At 39.6% G+C, this 27,350-nt stretch overlaps 1 protein-coding gene across 1 annotated transcript in view; it reads left to right on the top strand.

The window, feature by feature from the left end:
- Positions 1-27,350, top strand: part of EBF1 (early B-cell factor 1) — a 277,549-nt gene that overhangs the window by 183,316 nt on the left and 66,883 nt on the right. Inside the window, exons 6-7 of the mRNA XM_010002115.1 lie at positions 1,417-1,558; positions 24,118-24,248. Of these exons, the coding sequence (XP_010000417.1) occupies positions 1,417-1,558; positions 24,118-24,248 (273 nt within the window). The remainder of the gene's footprint in view (positions 1-1,416; positions 1,559-24,117; positions 24,249-27,350) is intronic.

Consider the following 27,350-nt stretch of genomic DNA (forward strand, 5'->3'; position numbering starts at 1 on the left):
ATTAGTCAACATAATAGGTGGATTAAACAGGAGCTGCTGATTGCTGTTTCACATGTCGAAGCATGAGGTGGGAGCTGAAACTGCAATTAACAGACAATTATTATATTTGGTTGTAAGAGGTCGCATGAATAAACATATCTCTGTGGGTTTCAGTTTTTAATCCCTTTCCCTGTTTAATGTAAGGAGAAGTGTAGGTCATTGCTTCTTATTGTTTTAGTCAAAGTTCTTGAAGGCAACGTGTGTCCCTGGCAAACCAGCAACCAGCTGAATGCCAAATCTTTGCCTGGGGTGGAACGCTGGGAAACTGCACTTTGTTGGGAAGAGGCTGTGGGAGGGAGAGGCTGGACAAAAGCCAGGGAGGCTATGAGGTCTCTTGGTCTGAGTGGTCTGGGAAGAGATCTGATGTGATGAGCTCACAGCTTAGCCAAGGACTTCCTGGATGTGCTCCCCATGCATCCCTGCCTTTCCTACACAATAGTTTGTGGCTTGGGTGCCCTCAGCCTGAACAGGGATTTCCTATAGGATGGTGCCTGCTGACCCTCAAGGTTGAGAGGTCTCTCTGGACATCTCTAAGCACTTGGGTCTCCTACCCTGAGCCCAACACTTAGCTGTTTGCTCCCACTGGGTTGGTTCCTCTCCCAGCCTCGGGCAGCTCAGGGGAAAAGAAAATGTTGGCTCCTGCCTACAGGAGTTCTTCTCTGTCTCTCTTCCCTCACCTCAAACCAAATCCCAGGTGTTGACATTGAGATAAGTTGAGAAATACAAGTAATTCTAACACTGGATGAATAGGGTTGTGTTCTCCAGATCAAGACCCCCACAGTCAAGCATATGTATGTACACAAACATGCCTATATGCACTCCCTGAGACAGAGCTCAGGAGAAATCTGGGTAAGTTCACTAACCTGTAGTGACTGAGTATACTGAGGGGAGAGCAGTAGATAAGGGTGGGAGGGGCTGTGCAACAGATGTCATTGCAACTTCACAAAATATGCTGTTGTTTTCTTTCATTCAGAATCGATTCTCATTTGCAATGTCAACAGCTCTATCTACTTCAGCGTGGAAACTGAAGGATAATTTAGGGCGAAACACAGCTGCCCTTGTGTATAGGGGAAAAATACTTAATAAAGATCCTCTTGTTAAAATGATGGTTAACAGTGTGCTGTCTGCCACGCAGCTACAAACTCTGTGATTTAACTTAAAACTGCATCAAAAGCTTTCGATGCCAAAGACCCACTCATCAATAGCGTCTCTTGTTAGGTTTGTACAGCATAAGCACCAGTTATTATGCGAAATAGCGATGCAATTTTCTACAGCTCCCAGCTGTTATTTATTTAACTGAGTTTATTACACTCCCTGCTTCTTAAAAAACATACGGATACATCCAAATTTTCCTCCTCTTTGCTCTTGTGCTTTCAGGTTGTGGTGTCTACAACAGTCAATGTTGATGGCCACGTGTTGGCAGTGTCGGACAATATGTTTGTACACAACAATTCCAAGCACGGGCGGAGAGCTCGAAGACTCGATCCCTCGGAAGGTACGCCTTCTTATCTGGAACATGGTAGGCATATCATTTTCATTGGTTGACATTGCTACTTTAAATGTGGATGTATTTGGTTTGTGTCTCTGGCTACTGGTGTCAAATCGTCCTGTAACAGTTTATACCTTTGGGACTGGCCTCCAGACCGAAGGGGGAATTTTTCAAGTAGGTCAGGACTAACTTGAGTGAAATGACAACACAGAAGGCAAACATGGGTGCAGAGTCTGTCCTGTGTGTCAGTGAAGTGTGGTAATTTAATTTTTTCCTGGTTGTATCTATTCAGCACCTAAAATTGGAGCCTGATCTTTGCCAAATTGCCTCAGTTTTTGACTGTGCATCTAAAGGATGTTACATATTTTCTGAAGTGCTATGCACCCAAATTTAGAATTGGATTTTTTCTATCTGTAGAGTGCTGAGCTCTCTAGGAGATCCAGCTGTTACTTTGAATTGCCCTAAATGAAAGCAGAGCCCTTTTGGAAATCCATCTGCTTACTCAAGCCATGGATGAATGTTCTATTCTGGCTCCAGCTGTGCCAGCTGAGGAAGTTGTTTGTCTCTACATGCCACAGCTGCTTGTCTCTCCTCCCTGCTGCAGGCTATTCTTCACCATGGTCATGCCAGCTAAGATGGTTCTCTGATTGCTCTGTAGTCTCCTTCAGTCCAAAGAAGTTCATTTGAGCCAAGCTGTTTAAATAATATCTCTTTACCAATCTAGCTTATATTGCTGAAATGATTGAAGGGGAAATGGTGCAAGGCAATTTCACTGGCTTTTCTGAAAACACAGTAAACCCCAGCAAGGGTGGGATGGGGGCACATGGCTGGAAGCAGCCTGGGAGACACTAATCTTTTCCATAAGATCAGCTAGTCCTGGAAGGGAACATCTGCTGGTGACTGTAGGTGCTTAAAATGGGAGCTGTTGAGTGCAAATGTACTTTGAAAATCTGGATTTGATTAATGTTTTGTTTTGCTCTTTATCCTCAAAGTTGATGACTACTACTGAAAAACAAAATAAAAACAGAGGGTATTTCACTTCCCTCTCCTTGTTCCAGTTTGGTAGAATAGCTCTTTGTCTTCAAAGCTGTTAGCAATCCTAAATTGAATAGGTACTTGCTCCTTCTAAGAGACGTAGTTGAGTGTACAAGGCACCAGTCCTTTATGCTGGTTTGTTTCACAAATATTTGCCAAGGATCTGATGAATAATTGAATAGATTTTTCCAAAGAATTTCAAGAAACCAGATATTTTTTTTCTCTGGGAAAGCAAGTGATCAGAAAAATGTTAACTAGATCTGTTAAAAGAAACTATTAATACTGAGAAATGGACAAATTTGTGAGTCTCTGCTAGTCATTGGATTCCTGTGGAAATAGCTTTCTATTCTGTTTATGCTTTCAGGCATCAGTCCTGCAAGCATTTATGCATATATTTAAGATTATGTGCACATATGGTCCTGTTGGGATCAATGAGGCTTCTTGTGTCAGTAAAATTGAGGGTATTGATAAGTGTTTGCAGAATCGGGTCTGTAGTTCACACTTACTAACCTAAAATTCTTAGCTCAGCAGCGTTTCTCATTATATAAACATAACTTACATCTGTATTTATTTAGCTCCAACTTTTTATGTAGGCTATGAGCCATTTTCAGCCATAATTCATGTTACAGAATTTTTTTTTTCATCCTGCCAACAACCTAATTTAATAAACAAACCAATGTCATAATTTTTTGCTGAATTTTTGTTAGGAATGTACGAACTCTGTCTTTATTAATTAGCAAAAGGCAGAACATTGCAAAAGGAAACTTCTCTCTGTTCAACTTTGTAATCTTTCCATTAAGTTTAGTCTTTCAAAAAAACCACTCCTTTTTTTTAACCAATATTTCTGTCAAAGTAGATGTCATCTTTTCTTGGTTTTTTTTCTTTCTTCCCTCTCACTGCACAATCTTGGCCAAGGCAATATTTTCTCATACAGAAAAGTTCTTATTTGCCTGTGTGATACAGTAACATCTCATTTTGCTACAGCTATCATTCCCACTGCTACTACCTGAGCGATTCTGTTTGCAAAAAGAAACAAAGATAATGCTGTGCTAACATCTACATAAACCCTAGTTACTGTGCTACCATAGAAAGTCAACATCTGCAAAACACCTCCATGTGTACGTTTTGTGGGGAAGTTGATTATTCTAACCTGCTTTCTCAGGCACCTCTCAAGCAACCTCATAAAGTATCTGCTAGTAAATCCTTACTTTTAAATACCAACTTCCATGTGACAAAACTGCACTCTTCCCAAAGACTGGGTGGAGTCTTTCTAACCTAAATCCTTCAATCCATTTCTCCAGGAGTTCTATGCACATTTGAGTCCAAGAGACAGGAAAAATATAATTTAAAAGAAAAAAACCCACAAACCCAGTAACTGTTTTAAATGTTGTTTCTAGATGTCTAAAACACATAACTCAATAAAATAAATAGGAAAAGTCTCAATTGAGCTTAATGCTGTTGCAGTTTGAGCAGCCACTGGGAACCCTAGACCCCTTAGAACAGATGACAGTTTCCTCGAGTGAGATTACTTTTTACTTTTAGTTTGTCTCCCAAAGTATATTATTTTTCTTCAATTTTTGTAATTTTTGTTTTGGATAATATCTTTGAGTGTAAGTAGGGAGAAAGTTTGTTTGCTTTTCCTCTCTAGCTTTTCTGCCTCCCTCAGGGGAAGATGGATTGACCTGAGCAGTACCTATAATGAGTGAAATGGAAAGCTAAGGTGGTCATGGTTAGTTTGTCTCTGGTTTATTGCTCTGACCATAAGCATTTACGTGCTGGTTTCTAACTATAATATATTCTTGAACAAATGTGTTCCTGTGTACTTTTCTAGATGTTTAACTCTTTAACACAAATATCCAATCGCAATAGAGATGAAGGCCTGACTGTGTGCAGAGAGGGAAAAGCAGAGGGGGAATGTTGCAAGAAGGTGTGCTGGTTGCCTAATTTAGACAATATCCAGCCTATTTTTCCTTACAAAATTATGTTGGGACATGCTGCTCTTAAACATGGAGTTGTAGTTTATGTGACACCTAAAAGAGACATTGGGTGCCAAAAAGCTGGAAAGGAAACTTTACCTTTCGAGCCACTCAGGAGCCTGGTGTCTCCACATTTGGGTTTCACCATCTCATTAGCAGGTAGCCTGGATTATTTCTGGGACATCCAACACATCTCTATTTATATCTTGCCTGTCAGACAGTAAAATGAAAGTCTCTTTTCGTAGCTTGTCTCTGAATATAACTTGGAATTTAGATCATGCTTTCATATCCACACACTGTCTTCCTTGAAACCAGTGGGTTAAGAAGCTTGTGTTTCAAATAAATATATCTATCTCTCAAAAGTAATAGGCAGAGGCCAATTATTTCATACATCCCTGTGTGGCATAAATAGGGTAAGCCACAGCGATCTGTGGTTTTCAATAATTATCACTTTTTCATTTACAAATAGTTGGATCCTCACTTGTTTTATATTTATGGTAAACCAGAAAGTTGGTGTGGTTGACCTTTCTAAATTGTACATAAATAGTCAGATGTATAGTGAGGATCCTATAGGTCCCAACCAGGATAAAGTATTTCAGCTTGTAGTTCATCCCAGGGTGTAAATTTTAAAAGCAAAATCTTTCCAGTGCAATTTACGTGACTAGCTTATGGAGAAGGGGAATTCTGACAGGGTTTGCAACAACCCTTCTCAAGTTTACCAGCATCAAGTCCACCGCTGCAGATGTCTGCAAAGTTTCCAGTTAAAACTCTTCTATGGCTGTAAAGTAAAAATTCTTTTTCCACACAAAATGTTTGATTTGCTTTACAAGAATGTAAAGCCAATTGCAGCATCAGTTTCTCTATTATTTTTCCTTACTGGCAGAATGTAATGCCCTCAAAAAATGATAGTCCCTCAGACCCTGTCAGTTTGCCTGCTCTAACACTTTATTATCTAATGATCTAATATGCAACAAGGCAAAGAGGGGGTGCTTATCACCCTGACAAGATGCCTAAGAGAAGTGACTAAATTACTTTATGTACCATTAACGCTGGCTGCCATGGTGAACTCACTGTGAGCATTTATGCAAATATTCCTGAATATATTCAAGTGGCCTTGTCAGGAAGATGACTGACAAGCAGCTTAAATGCTTGGGCTTTTAAAGGGACAGTTTTATTTTTCTTTTCCTACCTCCTCCTCCGTAGCAGAGCACTGAAGAATTAGGTGATGGTGAGGTTCGCTGGTGATTTGGTTCTGAGTCAGCTCAGCAGCAGTAAAAGAGGAAAGATGCAGGGTAGAAATAAAGACACGTCTAAATAAGACATGATGTCAGAATTTGAGGATGGAAGCAGGGACAACCATGATTTCTAAAGCAATGTCCTTCCATTATTTTAATATGAAATACATCTAAATCCAAGTGTGTGTATCTAAAATAGGTCATTATAAAACAAAGCCATTAGTAGTTTCTGCCTTATACTGTCTCCAGGGCTGGATTACTCAGTCCCTTTATTATGGTACCTGAGACAGCCAAACCCTTACTATGTTGTTTTAGTTCCAGATAGTAATGAGTGATTCAGACCATTTGCTGGCTGCAGGTGCAAATCCTCCTCCAATGAGTGGAGTAGTTGCTGTGCCTCTGTTGGGCACGTCAGATAAAGCCTCTCGTCAGTAGTGAGGCATTTAAAGAGTTTTTCTTGCTAATCTTGTCCATCCTGGGCTATCTGAGGGCCCACAGTCACCACAGTAGGTACATGCACAGATTTCCCACTGAAGCTTCAATTTTGTGTGCAAAAATGTTTGCTAGGCTGTGTCTTAGTTGACTGGGTATTTTCTATTTAGGTTAATAAAACAAGGGAAGTCTTTCCCCACCTTACAAACTGTCTCGAGAGGATAATCCTTAAAAAAAATCTTTGAGATGGAGTGTCTTTTACATGTTATTGTATCCAGTCTGACTGTAACAGAGTTGTTGAGAACAGTCATGGTATACTTTGAATTTAGCTGTGTGTGCTCAACATGTCAGTTGATGATTCGTGAAAGATGCTCAGAAATCTCACTTAGTGACCTGGTCCTTGTCCTGTAAGTGGCTTTGCCACAACATTAACCACTACATTTTTTGGAAGTGTGGAAAGTCATGAAGGGGATGCCCCAATGAGCTCAATTTTAACCATTTCAACCCTGAATCCCTCATTGTTGCATGTGTCCATGCTAGTTGATGAAATTGTTAATACTGACTGAAGTGAAAAACTGGTAAGTTGTAAAAGGTAGAACTTTAAACCTTGGTACATTTTACCCTTAAGTGGTATGTGTTCAGGTTGTCAAAGTTAGGGATGACTGCTGTGACAAACTGGCCAGATTTAAGCACAGAAACTTTGATGTTTGACTTGCTTCACCTATGGGTGGAAGCACCTGTTATATCTTAGTGCTTCACATAGGAATGTTTTCATGATTACGTGAAAAATATAAACACACAGGCTTTTTCTGCACCATATCATTCCATACAGAGAAGTGCAGTGGGCTTGATTTATTATTTAGAAGGGAAATATTGAAAAAAAAATTAGGATTCCACCACTCTACTTGAGGGGATCTTGTATGTAATTCTGAGTTATGCCTGCTTTCTAATTTATTTTCTATGAGGGAAGAATACCTAGGGTTGTTGGACATCTCTATGCATACACAAGGGAAAAAAATGTGACTTTTAGAACATTGCACAACATGGATAGTAATAACAGCAAGTGAGCCCTGATATGCTGAAGGATTGCAAAACTTCAAGCTGGAAATAATTTGCTTTACTTTTGCCAAGTTGTCTTTTTCATATCAGTTCCTTCATAAATGCTGTGACTCATAAATTCAGGCAATTTTTACATAATGGCTTGTTATGTGTTCTTGGAGCTTGACCTCACCAAGTGTATAATATTAACCTCTTCACTGCCCTGTGGACTTAGTGTATGTTTCTAATATAAGTGAGCACACTGGGGCTGGATTAGTCCAGTATGTGTTCCCAGATGGAGCTAGAGCATTTGTCCTTCTCAAAAGACAAAATATGACCGGAAAGTTAAGTGCTTCACTTTAGAGGATTTGTAGATATAGACCTCAATATGATCTCAACAAGATATTAACTCTAGGGACCACTGAAGTAAATTGCCAAACCAGTGTTGCAGGTTGCAATTGCTGTCAGGATGTGGTATCTTCCTAAAAAGTGTATGGCAGGTCAGGGAGAGGTTAAGAGTTTGAGGAATTCCCCACCTGGGAATTGCTGGGTGAGGTTCTCTGGAGGGTGCTATGCAGAATGTCAGGTTGTGTGATCAAAATGGTCCCTTCAGGAGTAAAATCTTGGGATCCATGAGGTTAGCAAAACAGGCTCAATCTGTGTTAACTAAATTACGCCCCAGTGAACTACACTGATGTATTTTTTAATCTTCAGCAGAGCAGAGTAGCTGTCCACAGGCCCAGACCCCTGCGTCCTCTTTGGATATTACTGAGAATTTCACAAGAACTGGATGGGTTGGTAGGTGGAGCTGCCATTCTCACAGCCAGTCATGTCAAACAGAAAGCAAAAAGTCTTCTGTTTCTATTTGTCTAGGTCATAAATCAACCATTAAGGAGAGGTCCTCAAAAGCTTAAAATATCTGGCTGCAGCAATTTTGGTATTTCAAAATTTATTTTTAGTTTGAAAACAAGATTTAAGTAATTTTTTGGGGAGGTGGATTTTTCATTGTTGATTTGGGCTTGGGAGATTCCAGAATTTCAGTTCTGTCATTAGGCTCTAGGTATTTCATGAAGTTGAAGGTGTGAGTTTGTGATTTTTTTCAATATTTAAATATGATTTTAAAATATATATGTGCTAACTCTGCTGCCACCATGTCACGGTATATTTAAAATATACCTTTTGATGTATTCCAGTCTTTAATAAAAAGGTCGCTGTTCCATAACGGCCGTGGTAATACCTCCTGAAAAGTCAAGTTTGGGTGCTCCAATTACCACAGTTAGAAAGGATTCCTGCTTGACAGTCATTTATCAAGGATCTAATGTCACATCTAATTGAAAAAGGAAAAAATGCTACAATGGAAGGTGGGAGACATCTTGATTTTAAAAGATAAGGTGTGGCTGTTCCTACCCATGAGCAGCTGCCCTTTATGTTTTTCAGACAGATGAAAAATAAAGCATCCCTTCCCCCAGAAAATCTAAGTGATGTCAAGCTGTGATATGTTGTTACCCTCTGTTGTTATGGGGATATAATGAAATAATGGGAAAATAGTACCTGGATGAAGACAGAGTGCATTTTGTGAATTTCCCAGAGGAGCTTTCAGAACTGTGCTCCCAAAATTGTAAAAATAAGAAAATCTGGGGGGAAACTGTAATTAAAATTTGATACAGATTTGTGTGGGAAAAAAAAAAGCTGTTTTGTTACAGCAAACAAATAAGGGAGAAAAGTTCAGATGGAAATTCTCCAACTACCGTGAGGACTGCCTCTTATTTGGAGAGTTAGACCAACCACTTTCTGAAGGTCTGAGGTTTCTCTCCAGACCTCAGAGGAATCAAAATTCAGTTATGCAAGTAGAAAAACCTTAGCTACTCAGTTTGGCAGGAACTTCACAGCTACCAGTACAGGAGAACATTCAGCAGCGCTCAAATACGCAATGAATATTCATAGATGATGAGCATTCATTACATTTCAATTTGCTTTGCTGACCACTGTGTCACTAATACAATGGCATCATACGGGAAAAGAATGACACTGGGATTAGAGAAATGTTGGGAGATTCTGCACTGGATGGCAGTGAAGTTTGCCAGATGTTTTTTTTCCAACCTTCCAAAATGTGCACACCAGCAAATGACAAAACATTGTATTATTGTAATGTGATTAATGTAATTGCTGATAAAAATCCTCTAACTTAACTTTTATTATTATTATTATTATAAGATACTTTTGTTGTTGTTATGTTGGGAAAATACTTTTTTTTTTCATTCCAGTCCCCTGCTGGTTTGAGCAGAATGCAAAGGTTTTTGTGAATTGTGATTTGTAAATGGAGACAATGAACTAGTAATTTTTTGAGAACTTATCTGGATGTTGGATCAGGTCATGATTAACAAAGAATGGTGTTCACAGCAGTTTGCAGATATCTGAACTTTTCCAAATGTTTCATGTTAGGCACCCCAGTATTTGAATACCCCAAAGCAATCATGATAATGAAAGGTTTCACTTCCTATGGAACCTATGTCCAAAGCTGTGAAACAGTTGAGTGCTAACAATCTCAGGATTAAAGTTTGGTGTAGATGAAGATTTTCTACCAAATTATTGTTTTGGATATTCTAATTAGAAGACTTCATAAATAATGAACTCCTTACTTTTGCATCTCAGGCTACACCTCTTCTAGTTGAACTGAAAGAAGAAAAGCGTGAGCTTTCAAGTCTCTCTCTTGCTGTCTGTTGTGGGGGGCCTGCCAAGTGTTTCCCCTGAAAAATGAGTATTTGACAAAGTTCCTCCACATCCAAGGAAATTAGTTAATAGCATAAACCAGGAACCTGATGCAGAAAATGGAACACACCAGGGTGGGATGTTTGGAGTGGTTATTCTGATCTGGGTTGCCATCTGAAAATTATTAATGTTAGTAGTAAAAAATAAAAGTAAACTACTAATAATTAATATTGGAATGGAGACAGGCTTTGTGTTTGGCCCAAATCCAAAATACAAGATTTTCAGGAGTGCATGGCTTTGGGAAAAGTGTGCTTTCATTAAAGCCAGTGGTACAACTTCATAAAGTGGTTTTTAAAATCTCAGTCCAAACTGTTTGCTGAGCATAACCAGAAAGCTTTGTGTGTCACAATTAGTCTTTTCTGCTTCCCACCTTTATTCCATGAATTTATACTTCTCTCTGTGACAAAATGAATCTTTAGTATGAAAGTGCCTGTAACATAAGCGGTGCTGGATTATGACCTCATTGAGTGAAGTGAGTAGGGTTAGGAAGTTTATTAAAAGGATCAAGAATAAAGATCTATGAAAATGTATCTGAAATGTAAAAGTTTAGTTTTATTTTTCAAAAGTAATTAAAACTGCAAGTGAAGGTACAAGGACCACCGTGAGCTGCTCAGCAAGGTATTGTCCTTCATGAAGTGTTTAGGACTTCTGGAAATTTGCGTTCATTTTTGTGGTCACCTGAAAGGATGGGTACCCCAAAGCAATCTTTTTGGAAATTCTTGGACATAAAGCCAAAGTCTTAAAGCACCAAAGTGCCTAAAGCTTCAGTTAGGTGGTTAGTGGGATTTTCAAAACTCTCACCACAGAATTTGCTATCCCTGTCTGCCAATTATTTTGTATATCCCGGTAGATGCTTACAGCAACCAGTTGATAGTTGGGTGCTTCCAAAAACCCGGTCTCAGGTGCTGCAGGAACCTCTGTGCTTCTCACAGTACTACCACTCAAGTGTCTGTCAGCAATGGGAACAGAAGAAAATTCAAAATTCAAAATTAACTATGTTTGGTTAATACCTTATCATTATGGTTTTGTAGCAACACTTGGAGGTTCTGTATCTATCCCCTGAAAAAGCAAAGTGCGTTTCCCACAGAGGTCCCTGTTTGGGCTGTAAATTGCAGCAGATGTGCTAGATTTCCCTTGCTGTTGGAGACTGGACAGACAGCTCACATTGCTCTTTGCTGAAAACCTGGACTTGTCTGTGGAATTCGTAAGTTTGATATTACCTGATCTGTGCTGAGAGGGGAGGTCAGCACTCGGAGGGAAGGCCTGACCACAATGTGGCTCATCCTTCCAGCTGAAGCTTTAGTTTGTGATTTGGGTTTGAGGTCACAGTGCTTTGTTGCTGCATGTTCAGGTGAGAGCACTGCTCAAATTTCTGGGCTCTTTGAGGAGATGAAGAGGTGTGTGTGGGGAATATTTCTGACCAGGTTTGACCCTCTATGGAACTGAAAGGTAAAGCAACTCTGATTAGGAGCTCTTAGAGGAAAATTATCCCCTTCCTGGGAATGAGACCTTGAAAGCATCAGTGAGTGCTGCCTCCTCATTCAGCCCAGAGCCTGAGCAGAGGTGCCTGCTGGAAAGGTCAGAATCAGGTGCCTGCTCAATATCCACTTCCAAATATTTATATAAGGTTGCTTCTAGCTCCTTCCTACCTATATTATCATCTCTTCAAGGTCCCTTGGTACTTTTTGGAGCCAACACAGAGCTCCTGGGTCTCCAGGCCTCCAGAGGTGTCTTGCCCATCTCTGCTCATTGTATAGTGGAAAAAGGATCCTAATTTAGGCAGTGTGACTGACCCAGCCAGAGCTGGGGTCTGACTTTTTACATGCCTTAGGGTAAGTGGTCTGAATATGGCCCTGAATTAAAAAAAAAACCATTTTGACTGCCCAAATGTAAAACACAGTTGTAGAAGGGTTTGTGTGTGATAATGAGACGCACTAATCTTACCTGCCCATTCAATATATCTGGAGATTTGTGTGTCTGTTTTTAGTATCATGAGGTAATCTGGCTTGAATTAGGCCGGAATTCAAAAAAAAAATGCAACAAAACATAGCATGACTTTATCAGACACTTTGAAAGAACAACTCCTCTAAGTGTAGGCTTGAGTCCAAAGTGTTCACTCCTCAGATTTTCAGTGTGCTGGTTTTATGTGGTGTCTTTGCTGGACAGATACTATGAACTATAAATATGTTTTAATGCTTGTGTTTTTGCAAGTGAAGCCTAAATGGCTGGGAGGAGGTGCCTGACCTGCATTCAGTGGAGCACAAAGAACAGAGGAGGAAACAGTCTGAAAGACACTGTGCAGGAGAGACAAGGGGGTCTCAGTCTTTGCAATGCAATCAGGGCTTCTGCTTGAAATGCAACTCAGGTTACATCTCCATTGCTGTTCCACTGCCATCCCAAACATGGGCTCAGTATTATATTGCATTCCTGAATCAAACCTCCCAAAGCATAAGAACAAGAAAGAATAAGAATAAGGATACTGAATTATTTTGCTTATTTTTTTAATCCAACCTTCCCATCCCAGGTAGTCATCAGTTTATAGTGTATTTCTGGCCAGGACAGCAATTTAGTTAAGCCTTGTGACCACTGGGATGCTTTTCTTATGGAAGAGCTAGATTCCCTACCTTTTCCCTTGGCCCGGGGCCTGGAAACCCGAGGTCGTTCATCGGACCTTGGTCTCTGTTGGCAGCTCCGCGTAACCTGTCACAGAGACAGCCTGAGCACAATTTTTGCACATGATGAATATGGATCTTTGCTGCATCTGGCAGGCTGCAACAATGAATGCAGAAGACTGTCATTAATAGATAATAAAAGCAGAAACCAACACTAATGGGAATAAGCTTTTCTTTTACTGAGACTGATGATTACTTTTTTGTTCTTTGCCTGTGACTCGATGGAGATGTGAGTAACAGCTCCCAACACTGTGTGCACGCATGTGTTTTGTTGTTGGCTGCTTTTTAATCTGGAATATTTAACCATGATATCTTCAAAGTGTGATTGTGTCATACATTCTCATACACTAATAGATTTCAAAGATGAAGAGCCTTGCTGCTTTATGTTTAGTCATGCCTTCATCTAGAAATTTATGGCAGTATTATGGTTTAATGAATTGAACAAGTCCCAGAACAACAACAAAAATGCTTTTTTGTTTGAATTTAGATATTGCATACTTTGTTCTTAAAACGAATAATAAAACCAATATGTTTCTTTGGTGGTAAACTTCAGGCTCACTTCATCTCACATTACTAATCGAGTACTCAAGGGTATGTGTGCACACATACATATGCGTGTGCATGTGTGTGGTAAACAGGCGCTTTCAGTCGTGGTGTGAGACATTTATATTCCGATAGCGATAGGCAAACCTCCGAGAACAGATGGAGCAGAGTTCAGCACAAAGGTTTAATCCTATCAGGATGATTTCTGTATGGCCATCTGGATAATCCGGCGCACAAATTCAGTGTCTGTTAAAAATACAACGTAGGCCAAGATTAGCGTCACAGAATTTCCACTAGACTTGTTCATATTTGACTTTATGATTCTCAGACTCCAGAAAATTGCATTAGAGGGAAGCCTGTGATTTGTGAGAGAAATCAGAGGAGGAGTAAGAACTCTTAGGGTACTTGAATTTCCCTTGAAGAAACTGGATTACAGGCACTCCCTGTCCCTGCCACAACTGCTTTGTGTTTCTATGTGGGTTGTTCTGTTTCTGAAAGATGATTGCTGCTGACCTCTCTGTTGTGGGCAGACTTTCTTAATTCTGCTGAACAAAAAGACTTCAACTAAAAATTAATTTTAGTGGGGGCTCTTGTTTTTGTCAAGATGAAATAAATGTTTTGTTTGCTGTAGAATCTATCTCAGGTGAACTTGTACTGTATAGTATAGCTGGGGTTTTAACTGATTTTGAGGGGTGAAGTTTTGTGTGTTTGGTTTTTTTTTTTCATTTGTTATAGTGAAAGATTCTATAAAAGTTGAATTGATACTGTTATTTAATTTGGAGGAGTGAGAATTTAGATTTAGATTGAACACTGCATTTTATCTAGCATAGTTTCAGTGTAACATCAACTAAACCTTTGCAGTGTGGCCATAACATAACAGTGTACATCTGAACATCAATATTTGCTGCTGTTGTGCTTGGGATGCTGAAGTTTTTACACCTTGCAAGGATGAGAAGCTGCGACTCAGGAGCTTTCATCTAGTCCTGTGTTCTGACTCTAGAGAGATTTGCTGTGAGAGACTTATAGTTTTGTTAAGGTACTGATGGAAAATAAAGCAGAGAAAATGAGACCAGGGTGATGCTGAAATAAAACATTAATTTGTACATAGCACCTACCTGCCCTTCTTAGATTGGGAATCAGCAGAACAGTAAACCACAGGGTTAACATTAAGCAAATAATTGGTTCCATCCTATAAAATCCTTTGCTGGTTCAGGACCTTAGTTAAGCAGCACCGAAGGACCAGACAGTTAAATTAACTAGGTTTTGGGGTATGTGAGCTATGCAGCAATGTTTGTTTTGACAGATTTTTAGGGTTGATTTATATTACACATATATTCCATTCTTATGGTTGCCTTCATCCTCACCCTGAAATTGCATCAGTGCAACTATTCTTAAACTTTAGTGCACTTAAACAGATGCAGTCTCCTTTCTGGACATGCTTATTGTTTTAAAAATAGTCATATTGGTTTAGCTGGGCTCTGTAACTTTATCAGCGGAAGTCAAATCAGTAGGAAGCCATTGAAACTGAAACAGGAGAGGCATGTAGGATTTTTTCACTGTTTAACTAACAAAGTTTTTAAAGTCCACATTTAGATAAAATGGTGCAATCCTGTGTGCATATCACACCTTTGTCCCCTGCCTGCTATTGCCTTTGGCTTCCCATTTTTTGGGAACACTGTTCCTGAACCTTTGCAAGTGACCCTGTGGGATAGAGGAAGGAGTGAAGAAATTGAAGTGCAATCATCTGGGGGCTCATAGTAAAACATTTCTCCTGCTTGGGGTCAAAATGTGCCTGTGCATCCCTGAGGGAAGAGAGCCTGCTACAGCAGTCACTGGTTTGTTAGTTGGGTCTGAGCAAACTTGTTCCCAGTTGTGGAGCTGGATGAGCTGCCAATAATTGGTAGGTCCTATAGCATGTTCTTGGATGTGATGTTTCTCCTCCTGATCGCATGTGTGTGTATCCCCCAAGCAACTGAGCTGTCCAAGAGAGCAGAGACCGTGTCAGCCCTGGGGCTGCATGGCTGTGTCGGGTTAGGCAGAGTGTTACTCTGGCTGAGGCCACTCGCAACAGCTTCTTCCTGGCTGTCTCAAAGGGAAAATCTTCCAACTTTGGGGCAAAAATAACAAATGAAGAAGTTATAGTTTACAGCATGCTTGAAATTTCCTTGAAATTAAAAAAAAGTAATAAATAAATCAGACGTTTTCACCATAAAATTATTAGGCTTCTTAAAAAATCTCTATATGAAAATCATACGTATTTTTTCAAGAATAATAATACAGATGTTATATACATGTTCATGTTTTGGCTGAAACTATACTGAATTTATCCAAATTTTCAAGTGTTTTTGCAACAATACATTTTTCTTAGGGAGTTTATTATTTGCCAAACAAACATGAGAGAGCTCTCTTCTGGAGGTCAAGCTTTACTGACTTGCAGTGAAATACTAAGGACTCTTACTTGTTTTGGAAAGCAGGACATACCTCCTAAAGCAAAAAACAACCAACCATAACAAGACAAAAAACTAACAAAAATGAAACCCTAAAACTTCCTCTGTTATGTGACAGGGTTTAAAACAAAATGAAAACTCATCTCTTGAAATTAGAGAGATTGCTAATTACAGATAACTAACTTGCTATTTAGAGATAACTCTAGCTATTTAGAGATAAGTAAATGATTATTTTTATGGAAATGTTGTGAGTAAAATACACAGCAGATTATTTTTTTTGCAACACATCTCTCATTATTCAGGATTGCCTCTTTTTTTCCATGCAATCATTTTTCAGGCAGGGAACAACAACTGGGAGCTTTGGAAATCATTAAGGAAAGAGAAACACAGAGGGCTCCATGAAATGTAACTTGGCTAGCTGAGGCATCAGAAAGGATAAAAGAGAAACACTGGCTTAAGTATTGATTGTAGGTAGACTATGATCCCAGGTAATTTGCATTTTCAATTCCCATTAATGGGAACTGAGCATCTGAAGTGTTAGGCAGAAAATCACAGCCAATGCCTTTAATTTCACTACTTGAAAAAAGAAACAAAGACAATGTTCCCTCCCTCTCCCCAACCTGAAGGGACTGTATGGCACTTGTATTTTTGGTTTGGTGATTTCACCCACTGCAGACATCATGAAGAACCAGGAGGAGGCTGCCATTTTTGGTAGGGTGGTGTAATCTTTAAAGCTTGCAAATGGTAAGTCCCAAATATGAAGATGCTGTAAAGGAGGGAGCTGGGAAGGGGGAGCAGCGCATCACATCACATCCTCGTGCCTGTGTTGCATGAAGCTGCGTGAATTATCTCCTCGAGAGGGAAACCTCTGTTACTCTGCTTCCTGCACAGCAGCTGCTTATTGTCAGGAGAGAATAGGAGAGAGAGCAGGCTGTGATATGAAAAAGGAAAGCAGGAAGATCATCACTTCACTAAGATAAACAGCAAATGCATTGTTTAGCTTAAGAGTGAAGATTTAATGCTCCAGTACAATATGTAAAAACTCTGTCCCATTCGCTTTCCCTGAAGTATCTATGAGTAATTCTTTGGGATGGTCCTAAGGACTTTTCCCATCAAGGCTGGTTTGGTAAACTTCAGTTGCTTTTGGTTGCCTATGCTGGATACAGCACTGGCACTGCCTCTGCACGCTGGTCTGGAGTGGCACCATTGTGTGGGCACACTAACTTTTTAAGATCCACCCTTTAGGCACACTCAAAGTAGGTGAGCAGATGATGACAACTCCTGCTTCTCAGGAATGAGTAATTATTTCTGAAGAGGAAAAAAACAACAACATTCAAACCCAGCAGCCCCCCATAATTGTATTTGTTCTCTTAAATTGGTGAATTTTGGAAAATTATAATTTTCACCTCTAAAAAAAACCCACCCTCCCCATGATAAAATTAATTTGTTAATGTGCTTAAAGTGGAAAACCTGCAATAAACAAGGATTAATGGAATAACCCTTCTCCTCCATCCTGTATAACACCTATGTAAACCTGTAATTCAAGAAGGGAAGAAGTAATGTTTTTCCCCTCTTTAAAGGAAAAACACTCTTGGCCAAACTAAAAATATTAACAAAGAAATCTTGAGCATCCCAATAAGTGCTGCACACCTTTGGCTCCAGAGTGCTGCAGGGAAGGAATTTAGGCTCAGACCGTTCCTGAGCACTACCTTGCTCAAAGTCACAAATCCTACATATTTCAATAGCTATGAGGTACCTGAGGGAAGATCACGTGCCATGAAAGTGCTGTAGAAAGCCCAGAGTTAGCACTGAGTTGCTGCTATGTTTGACTGCAACACTGTGGAGACACAGCAGCTCAGTTCCTGGGCTCAGCATGTTGGCCTTAGTATGTCAGCTCTGCTGCTGTGAGTTCTCAGTGTCTGGCTGGAGGAGTTCTGTGCTGCACAGGGGGCTCTGTATGGAACCTAGGTAGTTTTTGAAATGGGAAAACCCAGTTCTGTATACATTACATAGCTCTTGGCAGTGTTGCACTGGGCACTGCCCAAATATCTTTAAAAATCTGGTTCCTTATTCTGCAACTTTGTCAGCTGGGGTTTTAAGCACATGCCTAAGTGGTCTGTTGAATCACAGGTTCAGTAAGTCATGGGTTTGAATGCTTAATGCAGATTTGCTAGATATTCTGAAAATCAGTATTTTGACAAAAGGGTTTAGCAGGTTGCAGGATCAGGTGCATAAACTGTGGGCTAATCCATGGCTCATTTATGTATTTAGGCTGGAATTAGGTTTTACCCAAGTAAAAAAGGAAAATTGAATTAAACTCCAGGTATTTTCAGTACTTCCTCTAAGATGAGACATCCATTCCTATTCCTCTGATATCCCAGTTTTAACTGCCTTTATGCAACTCGCCTTGCATGTCACAATGCTCTTAAAGAGAAGAAAAATAAAAGCCCATACCCCATCATTTAAACTCCTGTTGTGATGCAGCAACTCTTGTCAGAGCCTCATCTGTGGAATAATGGAGGATGAAACCACACTTCACGATAAAAACTGCAGGCGAGGTCATTCTTACAGTCACCAGCACAAACTGGATATTAATCATAGTGCAAATACATTTCAGAAGCTAAATAAGACCAGTCCCAGAGCCCTGCTGATAGCTGTGTGTCCCACTAATTCACCTCAGTGAACATTTACCTCTAAGCTCAATTAACCCTTATTCCAAGGCCACCCATAAACTTTGTGGTAAATATTGTTTTTTCCTCCAGCCTCTGTTTTCTATCAATGGAATGGATCATTTCTGTTGGAGGACAAAATGCTATCTCCGTTTATAAATCCAGAGCTCTAATTAAGAATATGAGATGTCCAGTGTGTGTTTGTGAGGGACTTGGATCAGTAGCTCATTGATTCTGTAAATTCAAATGTTTGATGCTCCTGAGGGCGTCCACTGTTTCTTCTGTATTCAGGTGTTATTTGAGGCAGATAGAAATGCTCAGGAGGCAGGTGGATGGTGATGAGGGGGAGAGGGATTTCCTAGTGCAGTTGCTTGCTCACAAAGTTACTTGTTAAACATGTACAATGAGCTATGAGGAGACGATATTGCTGCTGTTTTGTTGTTATTATTATTGTTATTAGAATTGTTAGTACCATTATTATTCTCCCTTCCGAGCATTGTTCAGAGGCAAATTGGAAATGTGGTAATTAGGCTCTGATTGGAAGTGTAGTATTAGTGTCCTGAGCCAAAGTTCAATGCCCTAAAATGAAATTTAAACCAATTAATCTGTTAGATTTTTATCGGTTGTCCGTGTTTTCTCAGCAATTCCCTCAGCACGCGGCCTTTGATCAACTCCCATACAAAAGCTAAAATGTGTGCCTGCTGCTAGCAAGATGGGACTGACATTAACATGGCACTCATAAAACAATCAGAGCAGTGAAGCCCTCAAACAGACAGGGCATAGTAATATTTAATAAAAGCGCGCACATAATCTTCAGAATTAGCATTTTGTGCCTTGCAGTACCTTTGGGAGAAGAGCTTTTATTTGTGGAGTGATCATTATTATAACAAAGAAGAGCTACCTAATAATTTCCACTTTCACTCCGCAATATGCCACGAGCGTTTCTGAACCATTATGCTAAACTGTGGCGGGGTAATCATTTTATTGTCACAGTTTGAAGGAAGAAAAATCCCCTGTATATCAGTAGCTAGGGGAGCATGGGAACACAGGAACACACTGACACAGCACACGAGGAAAAGCTTCCTTCTTACTACCTGTGAGCTGAAGTTGGTACTTGCCATCCTTTGTCTGGAAGGTGATAATGTCTATTCTGAGAAGATAAGGATTTCAAAAGAACATTGTTTCCCTTGGAAATCACTAAGGTTTTTGTTCATAAATCCTTAAAATTAATCAATACAGACCTTCACTTGGAAGTCAGTGGCAAAGTACCCACAGGCTTCAATAAGTTTGGGGTTGCAGTGCCTCCCTCTAACATCTATATCTGTCAGCTGCAACCACAGGAGCAGCACAATGAAACATGTCAGATGTTAACACTGATTTGCCTTGATATTATGCAAAGGAGAGCAGCTCATTAAGACTCATAACCGTTAGGCCATTTCAGCAGGTGGAGGATGTGGCCGTATCACCTTCAGCAAGGAGCTGCAAGGTCCATACCTGCAGTTGGAGGTGTAATTGTTAGTTGTTCCTCAGTCCAATGACTGCTGTGAAAACATGCAGTGAATGTAATACACTCATGCCAGAGTCTTGAAATCTCACCCAGTAGTTAGGCTACCAAACTCTGGTTGTAGCTGACTGCCAGCTGCTCATTTATTTAAAAAAAAAAAAAAAAAAAAAAGCTTTATATGTGTAAGAATGTGTAATTATTCTTTTTCATTAGAATTCTTCTCTGAACTTAAATTCACTTCATATTATCCATCATATACACTTCATTGCCTTTATTAGAACTGGTCTAAAGTCCTTCATGGCATTTTTCTACTGGTGAAGTTTCAGACTTCAACTAAAATCTCTTTCTATAGAAAACCATAAATTTTAAATAACCTTTTAAAATTTGTTTTAAAAACATCATTTTAGAAATGATGCTTTGGTGTTACAGAAGTACATGTGAAGTGATAATATTTTGAAACAAAATGTTTTGTTTTTCTTGGATGTTTTAAAAAGTGTTAGAGTTAATTCCAGATAAATATTCTGGAACTTTGCAGTCTGGGGGGGGAAAAAAAAAATAGTAATTAAAAAAAAAAATTCTGTACTTTGGTTTGTCTTGTGACCAAAACAAAATGTAGAAAAATCAAGGTCTCCAATGAAAAGATTATTCTGCCTAGTTCTGTTTTTCTAGGGTTGCACAGAAGTAAACACCTTCCAGACAGCACTTTGAAAGTTGCCAAATGATTAACAGAAGAAGTATGAAGAGTTGAGGGCCTGAGCTGGCCAGACATTTGTACCAGGGGTGTAAATAGAGCTGAGGTCATTTCTTTGCCCCACCTCCCAGTGTTACCTGTGGTGATGTTGGCAAATAGGACCTGATTCTTCCATCCTCCTTCCTGGTGCTCCAAGGAAAGGGCCTGGGAAGAGTAAGTTTTTATTAATACCAATGTCCCAAATGACACTGGTTGTTGCGAAGATGTCATTGCATAAGCATGTTTTGAGCCTTCAAAAACAGGTAGTAGCCTGGATGCCTCCCTCAGCACGTCTCCTCAGGCTTCCCTGGGATGCATCTCTTCAGCACAGCTTCCTTTGTGGGGCAGCACCTTCATGGAGCCCTTCCAGTCTTTACAGACATTTGCATTTTAAGATAAGCTGTGGGGAAAGTTGGGAAGTGCCAGTTGGTTTTTTTGAGTGGTCCCAAGGGAAAATGTCACAAAATCTTTCAGGAATGCACAGCGCTCTCACTGCATCTCAGGTAGTATCTGGAAAGGGTGCCAACCTGCTTATTAAATCACCAAGTCCTGACTTTTCATCCTCAGAGGAGATGTCCTGGGCTATTGCCAGCAGTTTTGCTGAGGCACTGATTCAGCACAATTGCTACATATTTAAATGAAATTACACGTGCGAGTGGTCACATTGACTTTGCGGGTGAGAGTGTCCCCGGGAACAACCCACAGCCCCAGTTCAGCACAAGGACCTGAGTGTCTGATCAGAATCCCCCAGGCTGCCATAGCACTTGGCATGTGTTTGATGTTAAACACATACATGTATAAAGGTATGAGAATGGAATGCAGGAGGCAGCACAAACAGTGCAGCACCTTGCTCCTCTGAGTGCAATGTAGGCAGTGCAAAGAACATCAGAAGATAAATAGCAAGACCCTTAGTGGGGACCTGTAACTGCAGAACAGTGTCTTGCATTCATTTTAAAGATGAATTGAGTCTATAATTTTGAAGCCTGCATATGTTTTCTGTTAATGGCTTATGGTCTCAAACAGCTTTTATTCACTGGTATTTGGAAAAAAAATGTTTCATGTAGTCTGTAAGAAAAGTAGCTCATTCTCTGACACATGGGAAACTGATTATCTTTGGGTTTTATTGTGGGGTGTGTGCGTCCATGATCAACTGGCAATACTGGAAAGGGTGTAATTTGGAAGTAATTTTAATTTTTATTTATGAAAAAGTTTTATTCTGTGAAAGGGGTAAATGGCATTTTGAAAAGCTGCTTTCTCTGTAAATCCATTGCTGTCAGCTTGGCTGAAAGGAAAGCATTTGGTTTTGCACTTTGGTTTTTATGCACAGTTTTATACAAGTAACTTGAATCCAAATGAAACATATTGCAGTTCCTTCTGTGTGCGCACTACGTTTTTGTGACGGTAACGTTGGGATGTTTCTTTTGTTAGCTCATGTACAAGCTAATGGCTGTGCTCTGCCAAGTTTGGAGTAGGGTAATGATTTTTTTCTGCCTATGTGTTTGTGTTTTTCACTGGAGCTGGCATCTCCATCCGCTTAAGTAGTGGAAAAGTTTGTGCCTGACACAAACTTTTGTAGGTAGGGACGGGGTCTGTTTGCTCCCCATGCATGTGTTCCACCACTGGTGGTGTGAGGCTGTAGCAGTGCCCACAGAAACACTCACTGCTAAGAGTGACTCAACAGCTCCCTTTTCAGCTCTCTTGTGCTTCCCAGCTCCACGCCTGCTCAGCCCAGAGGCTGGGAAGGAGCTTCTCACCAGCCTCCTGACTCTTGCAATTAGCTCCAACTCACCAGACCTTCACTAAATAATCATAAAGCACAGGGTCTCTTTAGTGCTTTATGTCTGGAGCCTTTTAAAGTAGGCTTCTGTGAATGAATTAATTTACGGTCTTTACAATTAGAAGAATGTGGGGCACTACACGGCCACATTAAGTAATTCACTGGTGTAAGCCTGTTGTCTAGAATGGTGCCAACATGTGGGTGGCTTTCACACCCCTATCTTCCTAATAAATCCTTACCTTGTGAAGTGCCCAAGTGCACCCCCTTGAGCACCTCATCAAAATATTCAATGTTACAAACCAAATTAACAGCTCAGCCAGCCTTTCAACCAAGTAGCAATTCACAGCCAAATGCCAGCAACCTTAAAAGAAGAAGTATATATGCATATATACATATATGCAGCTAATGAAGTCCTGCAGACTGGTGTTGCAGAATCAGTGTGGGCAATGGCAGCCTTTCATGTACTTTCAGTAGAGCAAGCATCTTCTCTCTGCTGAGGACTAGGATCATATCTAAAATAAAGAATCTTTCTTTCCAACATTGATGTTGACTGATGGATGTTTTCTTCGCCTTAAGGAATCTTTTTTTCATGGCTAATGAAAAATGTTGAGGTACTGCTTTCCTTAAAATGTTACCTAACGGTATGGTGTCACATGTTCACCTCGTGCTATATTAGCAAGAAGTTGGTGATATTTGGGATGGAGTTGCTTAATTTCATGAACCTATATGACCACTCCAAGACTCCACAGCTGGGAGTTACCCAGGGCTTTTTGTTTTCTTTAAGTTAATTTTACAGTAGTATTATTCCTGTTGCTTCTGTGCAGTTAAATTCTGAGATACTTTGGTACTGCGGAGGAGAAGAGCCAGTACGTGAATGTTTATCACGCCCTATCCCACCACTGTATAAAGTTGAGCAAGATTCTGCTTAGATAGTATTAAACCAGAAGATCTAACACCAAGATTTGAGCTTACTACTTTGAGCAGTGCTTGAGTTTGCAACATCCTCTCAGGGCACTTAGTACATTTCATGCCAAAAAAAGTGACTAGTGAAAGTGAAGACAGACTCTATGAATATGGCAGAATGCATTGCATATGCTCCTTAGTTATCCAGTAGATGCAGTATAACTGGAATGACTAGATGACATGCTTGTAGATTTTGTGTTTTGGGGGGTTTTTTGTTGTTTTTTTGAGGTTTGTTTTATTGTTTTTATTTTTTTGTAGTAGGCAAAACATTAAGCAGGGCAGGGTTTAATACCAGAACAAGATGGATCTGATTGCAAAATAGTTAAAGAATTGCCGAGGGTTACACCCTTTTATTATCTACCCAATATTTTCCATAATATTTATAGGAGTATCCTTGATTAATTTAGGTTCTGATGGATAATAAAGCAAGCTCAGTGGAGATGGTTTTATTAACTCAGGTATTGTGCATTTCATATAGAATAAAGATAATAATTTGTCCTGATTTCCAGTTGGTCTCTGCCCATCGTGCTGTGAGTTTTTTTGTTAATTTAGGCTTTAAAAGTTAATTTTTTCAAAGCAAATAACAAAACAAAGCAGATGTTAATTGAGAAAAAATACTTCCAAAGATGTAGTTTGAGGTCATGCACATGTACTAGAAAGAACACGATTGCTGAAATCTTTGTGTTAGTAAGGGGGTAAAATGAAAGCTCTTTTTATTTCATTTTTCTCAAGTCTTCTATCATTAAAATCTGGTTCTAACAGCAGAATACTTCTCTTTTTCATGTGTGTTGAAAAGCAGCTACACCATGTATCAAAGCCATCAGTCCAAGTGAAGGATGGACTACAGGAGGTGCCACTGTCATCATCATAGGAGACAATTTCTTTGATGGGTTACAGGTCATATTCGGCACCATGCTGGTTTGGAGTGAGGTAGGTGTTGTCTGAACGGTAATGTCTAATAGCTTTGTCTAGCTCATAGCTAGCCTGTCCTTTTTCTATGCCACATGCTAAATCAGCAACAAATGTTGAGATCTGAGTCTTTTCCTCATGCAGTTTTATGAAAATAATTAGTCAAATTTACCTGTGGCAGAAATCCATTATAGCCGGGGGATTTATGTCTCCCCTCACTGGCCCAGAGTTTAGCTCAGTGCCTTTTTTTTCTTAAGAAAAGGGAAGGATAAATGCCTGAGTGAATAATTCTGCATTTAGCACTACAATTGCTGAGGGCCCACAGGAAGCAAATGTTTAGGTAAGCCTGCTTTTCAGGAAAAGTGGCTGCTTGTAGCTGCAGCTCAATGAGGTGGAGATTGCAAAAATCCAGCACCTCTGAATAGCATCTCCTTAAAGTGTGGGTGCTTGGTGTAAGTTCTGTCTGCATAATAGCAACCAAATGCACAGTGTTGTATCCACAGAGGAAAATACAGACTCATCCTATCTCGTGGGGGCCTCTGTAGTTTCTCAATAACCCTTATTTTTGTTTCTTATTTCTTTGCTGTTGCTGTTCCTCCCAGTTTCTTAAATCCTCTCTTCTCCTGACACATAATTAAACATGAAGTCTGATATTCCCCAAAAGTCTGTGGAAAGTTCTAACCCAGAGAGCATCACCCAAACAGCCACTTCAGTGCTCAGGGCTACTGGGTCAGAGTTCCCACTGGCTTCACTGGTGTGGGAAGGCAGCTCCAAGAAACGGTTTACATTTCACATTTATGACTTTTCAGAAGCATTTTGGAGGTTTTGTAAAAAATTCTTATTTTTGCTATGTTAATGCTGAAATAAAAACTCTAATCCAGCATCTCCAAAATAGCTGTATGGTGCTTACCCAGTGGCGTAAGGATCTTCTGGTGCTTTGCCTCATATTCTATAAATATGAAACCAACATTATAGCTTAATTCATATCCAGAACATTCCCCCTACTGATTCCTTTGCACATATGGCAGCATTTTTTCCATATGAAGAGTATCCTCTAATGTCCTTCATGGGCTTCACTATTCTCTCTCTTTCTCTCATCCTTCCCCTTGAGGACAAGTGTGGATGAAAGGGCATTCCAGAAAAGGAGATATATTAAATGAGCCCTATTCTGAAGCCCTTATGTGATCATGAAAGTGCCCCCTGGGTCTAGTGTAAGCATTTTGTGTGTTAGGATTGAAGCCATTATGGCTTCAGACACTTAACAGGGAAAGGTGAAGAGGCTGGGAGGAAAGTGCTCTGATTTTGGTACTGCAGAATCGGATCTTTCATTATTAAACTCAATTCTGTTTATTAGTGCAAGGCATTAATTGGCAATTTCTGACCTCAGGAGAGTGAGTGCTGGTCAAAACATTGTTGCTGATGGTTGCAAAGACCTTGTCATAAAATTAATAATGTTAGAGGGGTCCAGACCAAAGTCAGTCTGCTTGCTGTGAATGCCATAACAGGCTGCAAGTCGGCTTTGAGTGAAAACTGGTTCATTGCCTCTCCCTTACAGAATTGCTTCCCAGTTTCATAACCTATGAGAGCAAAAGAAAATTCTATAGGGGAAAAGAATTATTTCTAAAAGCAGCAGACAGACATGATAAACAAGTGCAGAAATGCATGAGCTGTCTGAGTGAACCCTAAATAATAGTGATCTATAAATAATTCAGATTCCACATACTAGCCACATATGAAGAACAAAATAAGTTCTTTCATTTGCCTTCCCATTTCTAAAAATGTCTACTGCATTTTCAGTTCCCAGGAAGAGTATTTTTGTTTTACTTTAATAGAGTGTAGAATTGAACTGTCAGTCTTCAAACCTGGAGCAGGTTCCTCCTGAGTTGCCAGTCAGACTCAGTCCTGAAAAACCTGGGCAGGTTATTTTGCCATTGAATTCAAGAACAATTTTCAAGTTCATCCAATTGTTTCATGGATCCAAAGAAAACTTGATTTTAACTGAGCTATAAAATATCCAAACCAAAGCTAGATAGGTGGAAACTAAAGAAAAAGAGTGAGTCTTGCAGAGCATTTTCATATGGATTTTTCTAGCTTCACATTCAGCTGTAATTGCAGGTGGTTTGGGGGGTGAAGTCTGATATTTAAATTAAGCATCATTTTGCCACAGACTTTGCGTGGGACCTTGGGCAAATCACATAATCTGCTTAAAGTTCAATTCCCTTTCTCTAACATAGTAATAAGATTAGTCACCTTCTTTGGAGAGGTGCTGTGAAGATAATTATTGTAAAGGTCCTAAATTACTCAGATTTTATTACTGCAAAAGCAATGTAACTACCTGAGATGCATGGATATTTAAAATATAAATCCTACCACAGTTCAGAAGCAAAGTTAAAAGCCAAAAAAAAAGTATTGCTCATTTTAAGGGTGAATTTGTTCCTGTCACGCAGCATATGTTATAAATAATTTGAAAAGTAAATAATATATTTTTAATTTATTTTACATGTATTCAAGTTTTGTAATTGAAATATTTATATGCTTGAAATGGAGTTGACTGTGTTAAAAAAAGGAGGTTTAAAATGGTTTCTGAAACACCTATTTATTATTTAAACATATATTTTAGCTGTAAACACTCTAACATAATTATAACCTTTCTCAGCCAGGAAGAACTAAATAAAAACTTAATTTTTCACATTAATTCTGCGCAGAAATGCACATACCCTAAGCCAGTTGGTTCAATTAATGCATAACTCCCATACTACTTTATAAAAATGACTTTAAGAGCCCTTGGTATTTTTAGAATACAGCAAAATGGGCCATCTAATGCCTTTTTTTCAAGGGAATTTCATAAGAAGCAAACAGCATTGGTGTATTGTGTGCACATGCTGCATCTGGACAGACAACTTGAAGCAAATAGTCTGTTTCCAGATAATTCTGCCTTTCTGTTTGTCCAGTCCACAAACAGAGTTGTTATTTGTAGGTTTTTACCCAACTTTTTGGGGCTCTATGTTGTTACAAATAGTAAAAAATCTGAGTGGCTAAAAAAATACCTCTGTTGTTTTTTTCTCTTATTGGGGGCTAAAACTCTGAAAGTCAAGTTTCAGGGCAGATTCATGATTGTGAAGG

This window comes from Chaetura pelagica, unplaced genomic scaffold (genome assembly GCF_000747805.2).
Source record: "Chaetura pelagica isolate M959 unplaced genomic scaffold, ChaPel_1.0 scaffold356, whole genome shotgun sequence".
In the NCBI taxonomy this organism is placed as follows: Eukaryota; Metazoa; Chordata; class Aves; order Apodiformes; family Apodidae; genus Chaetura; species Chaetura pelagica.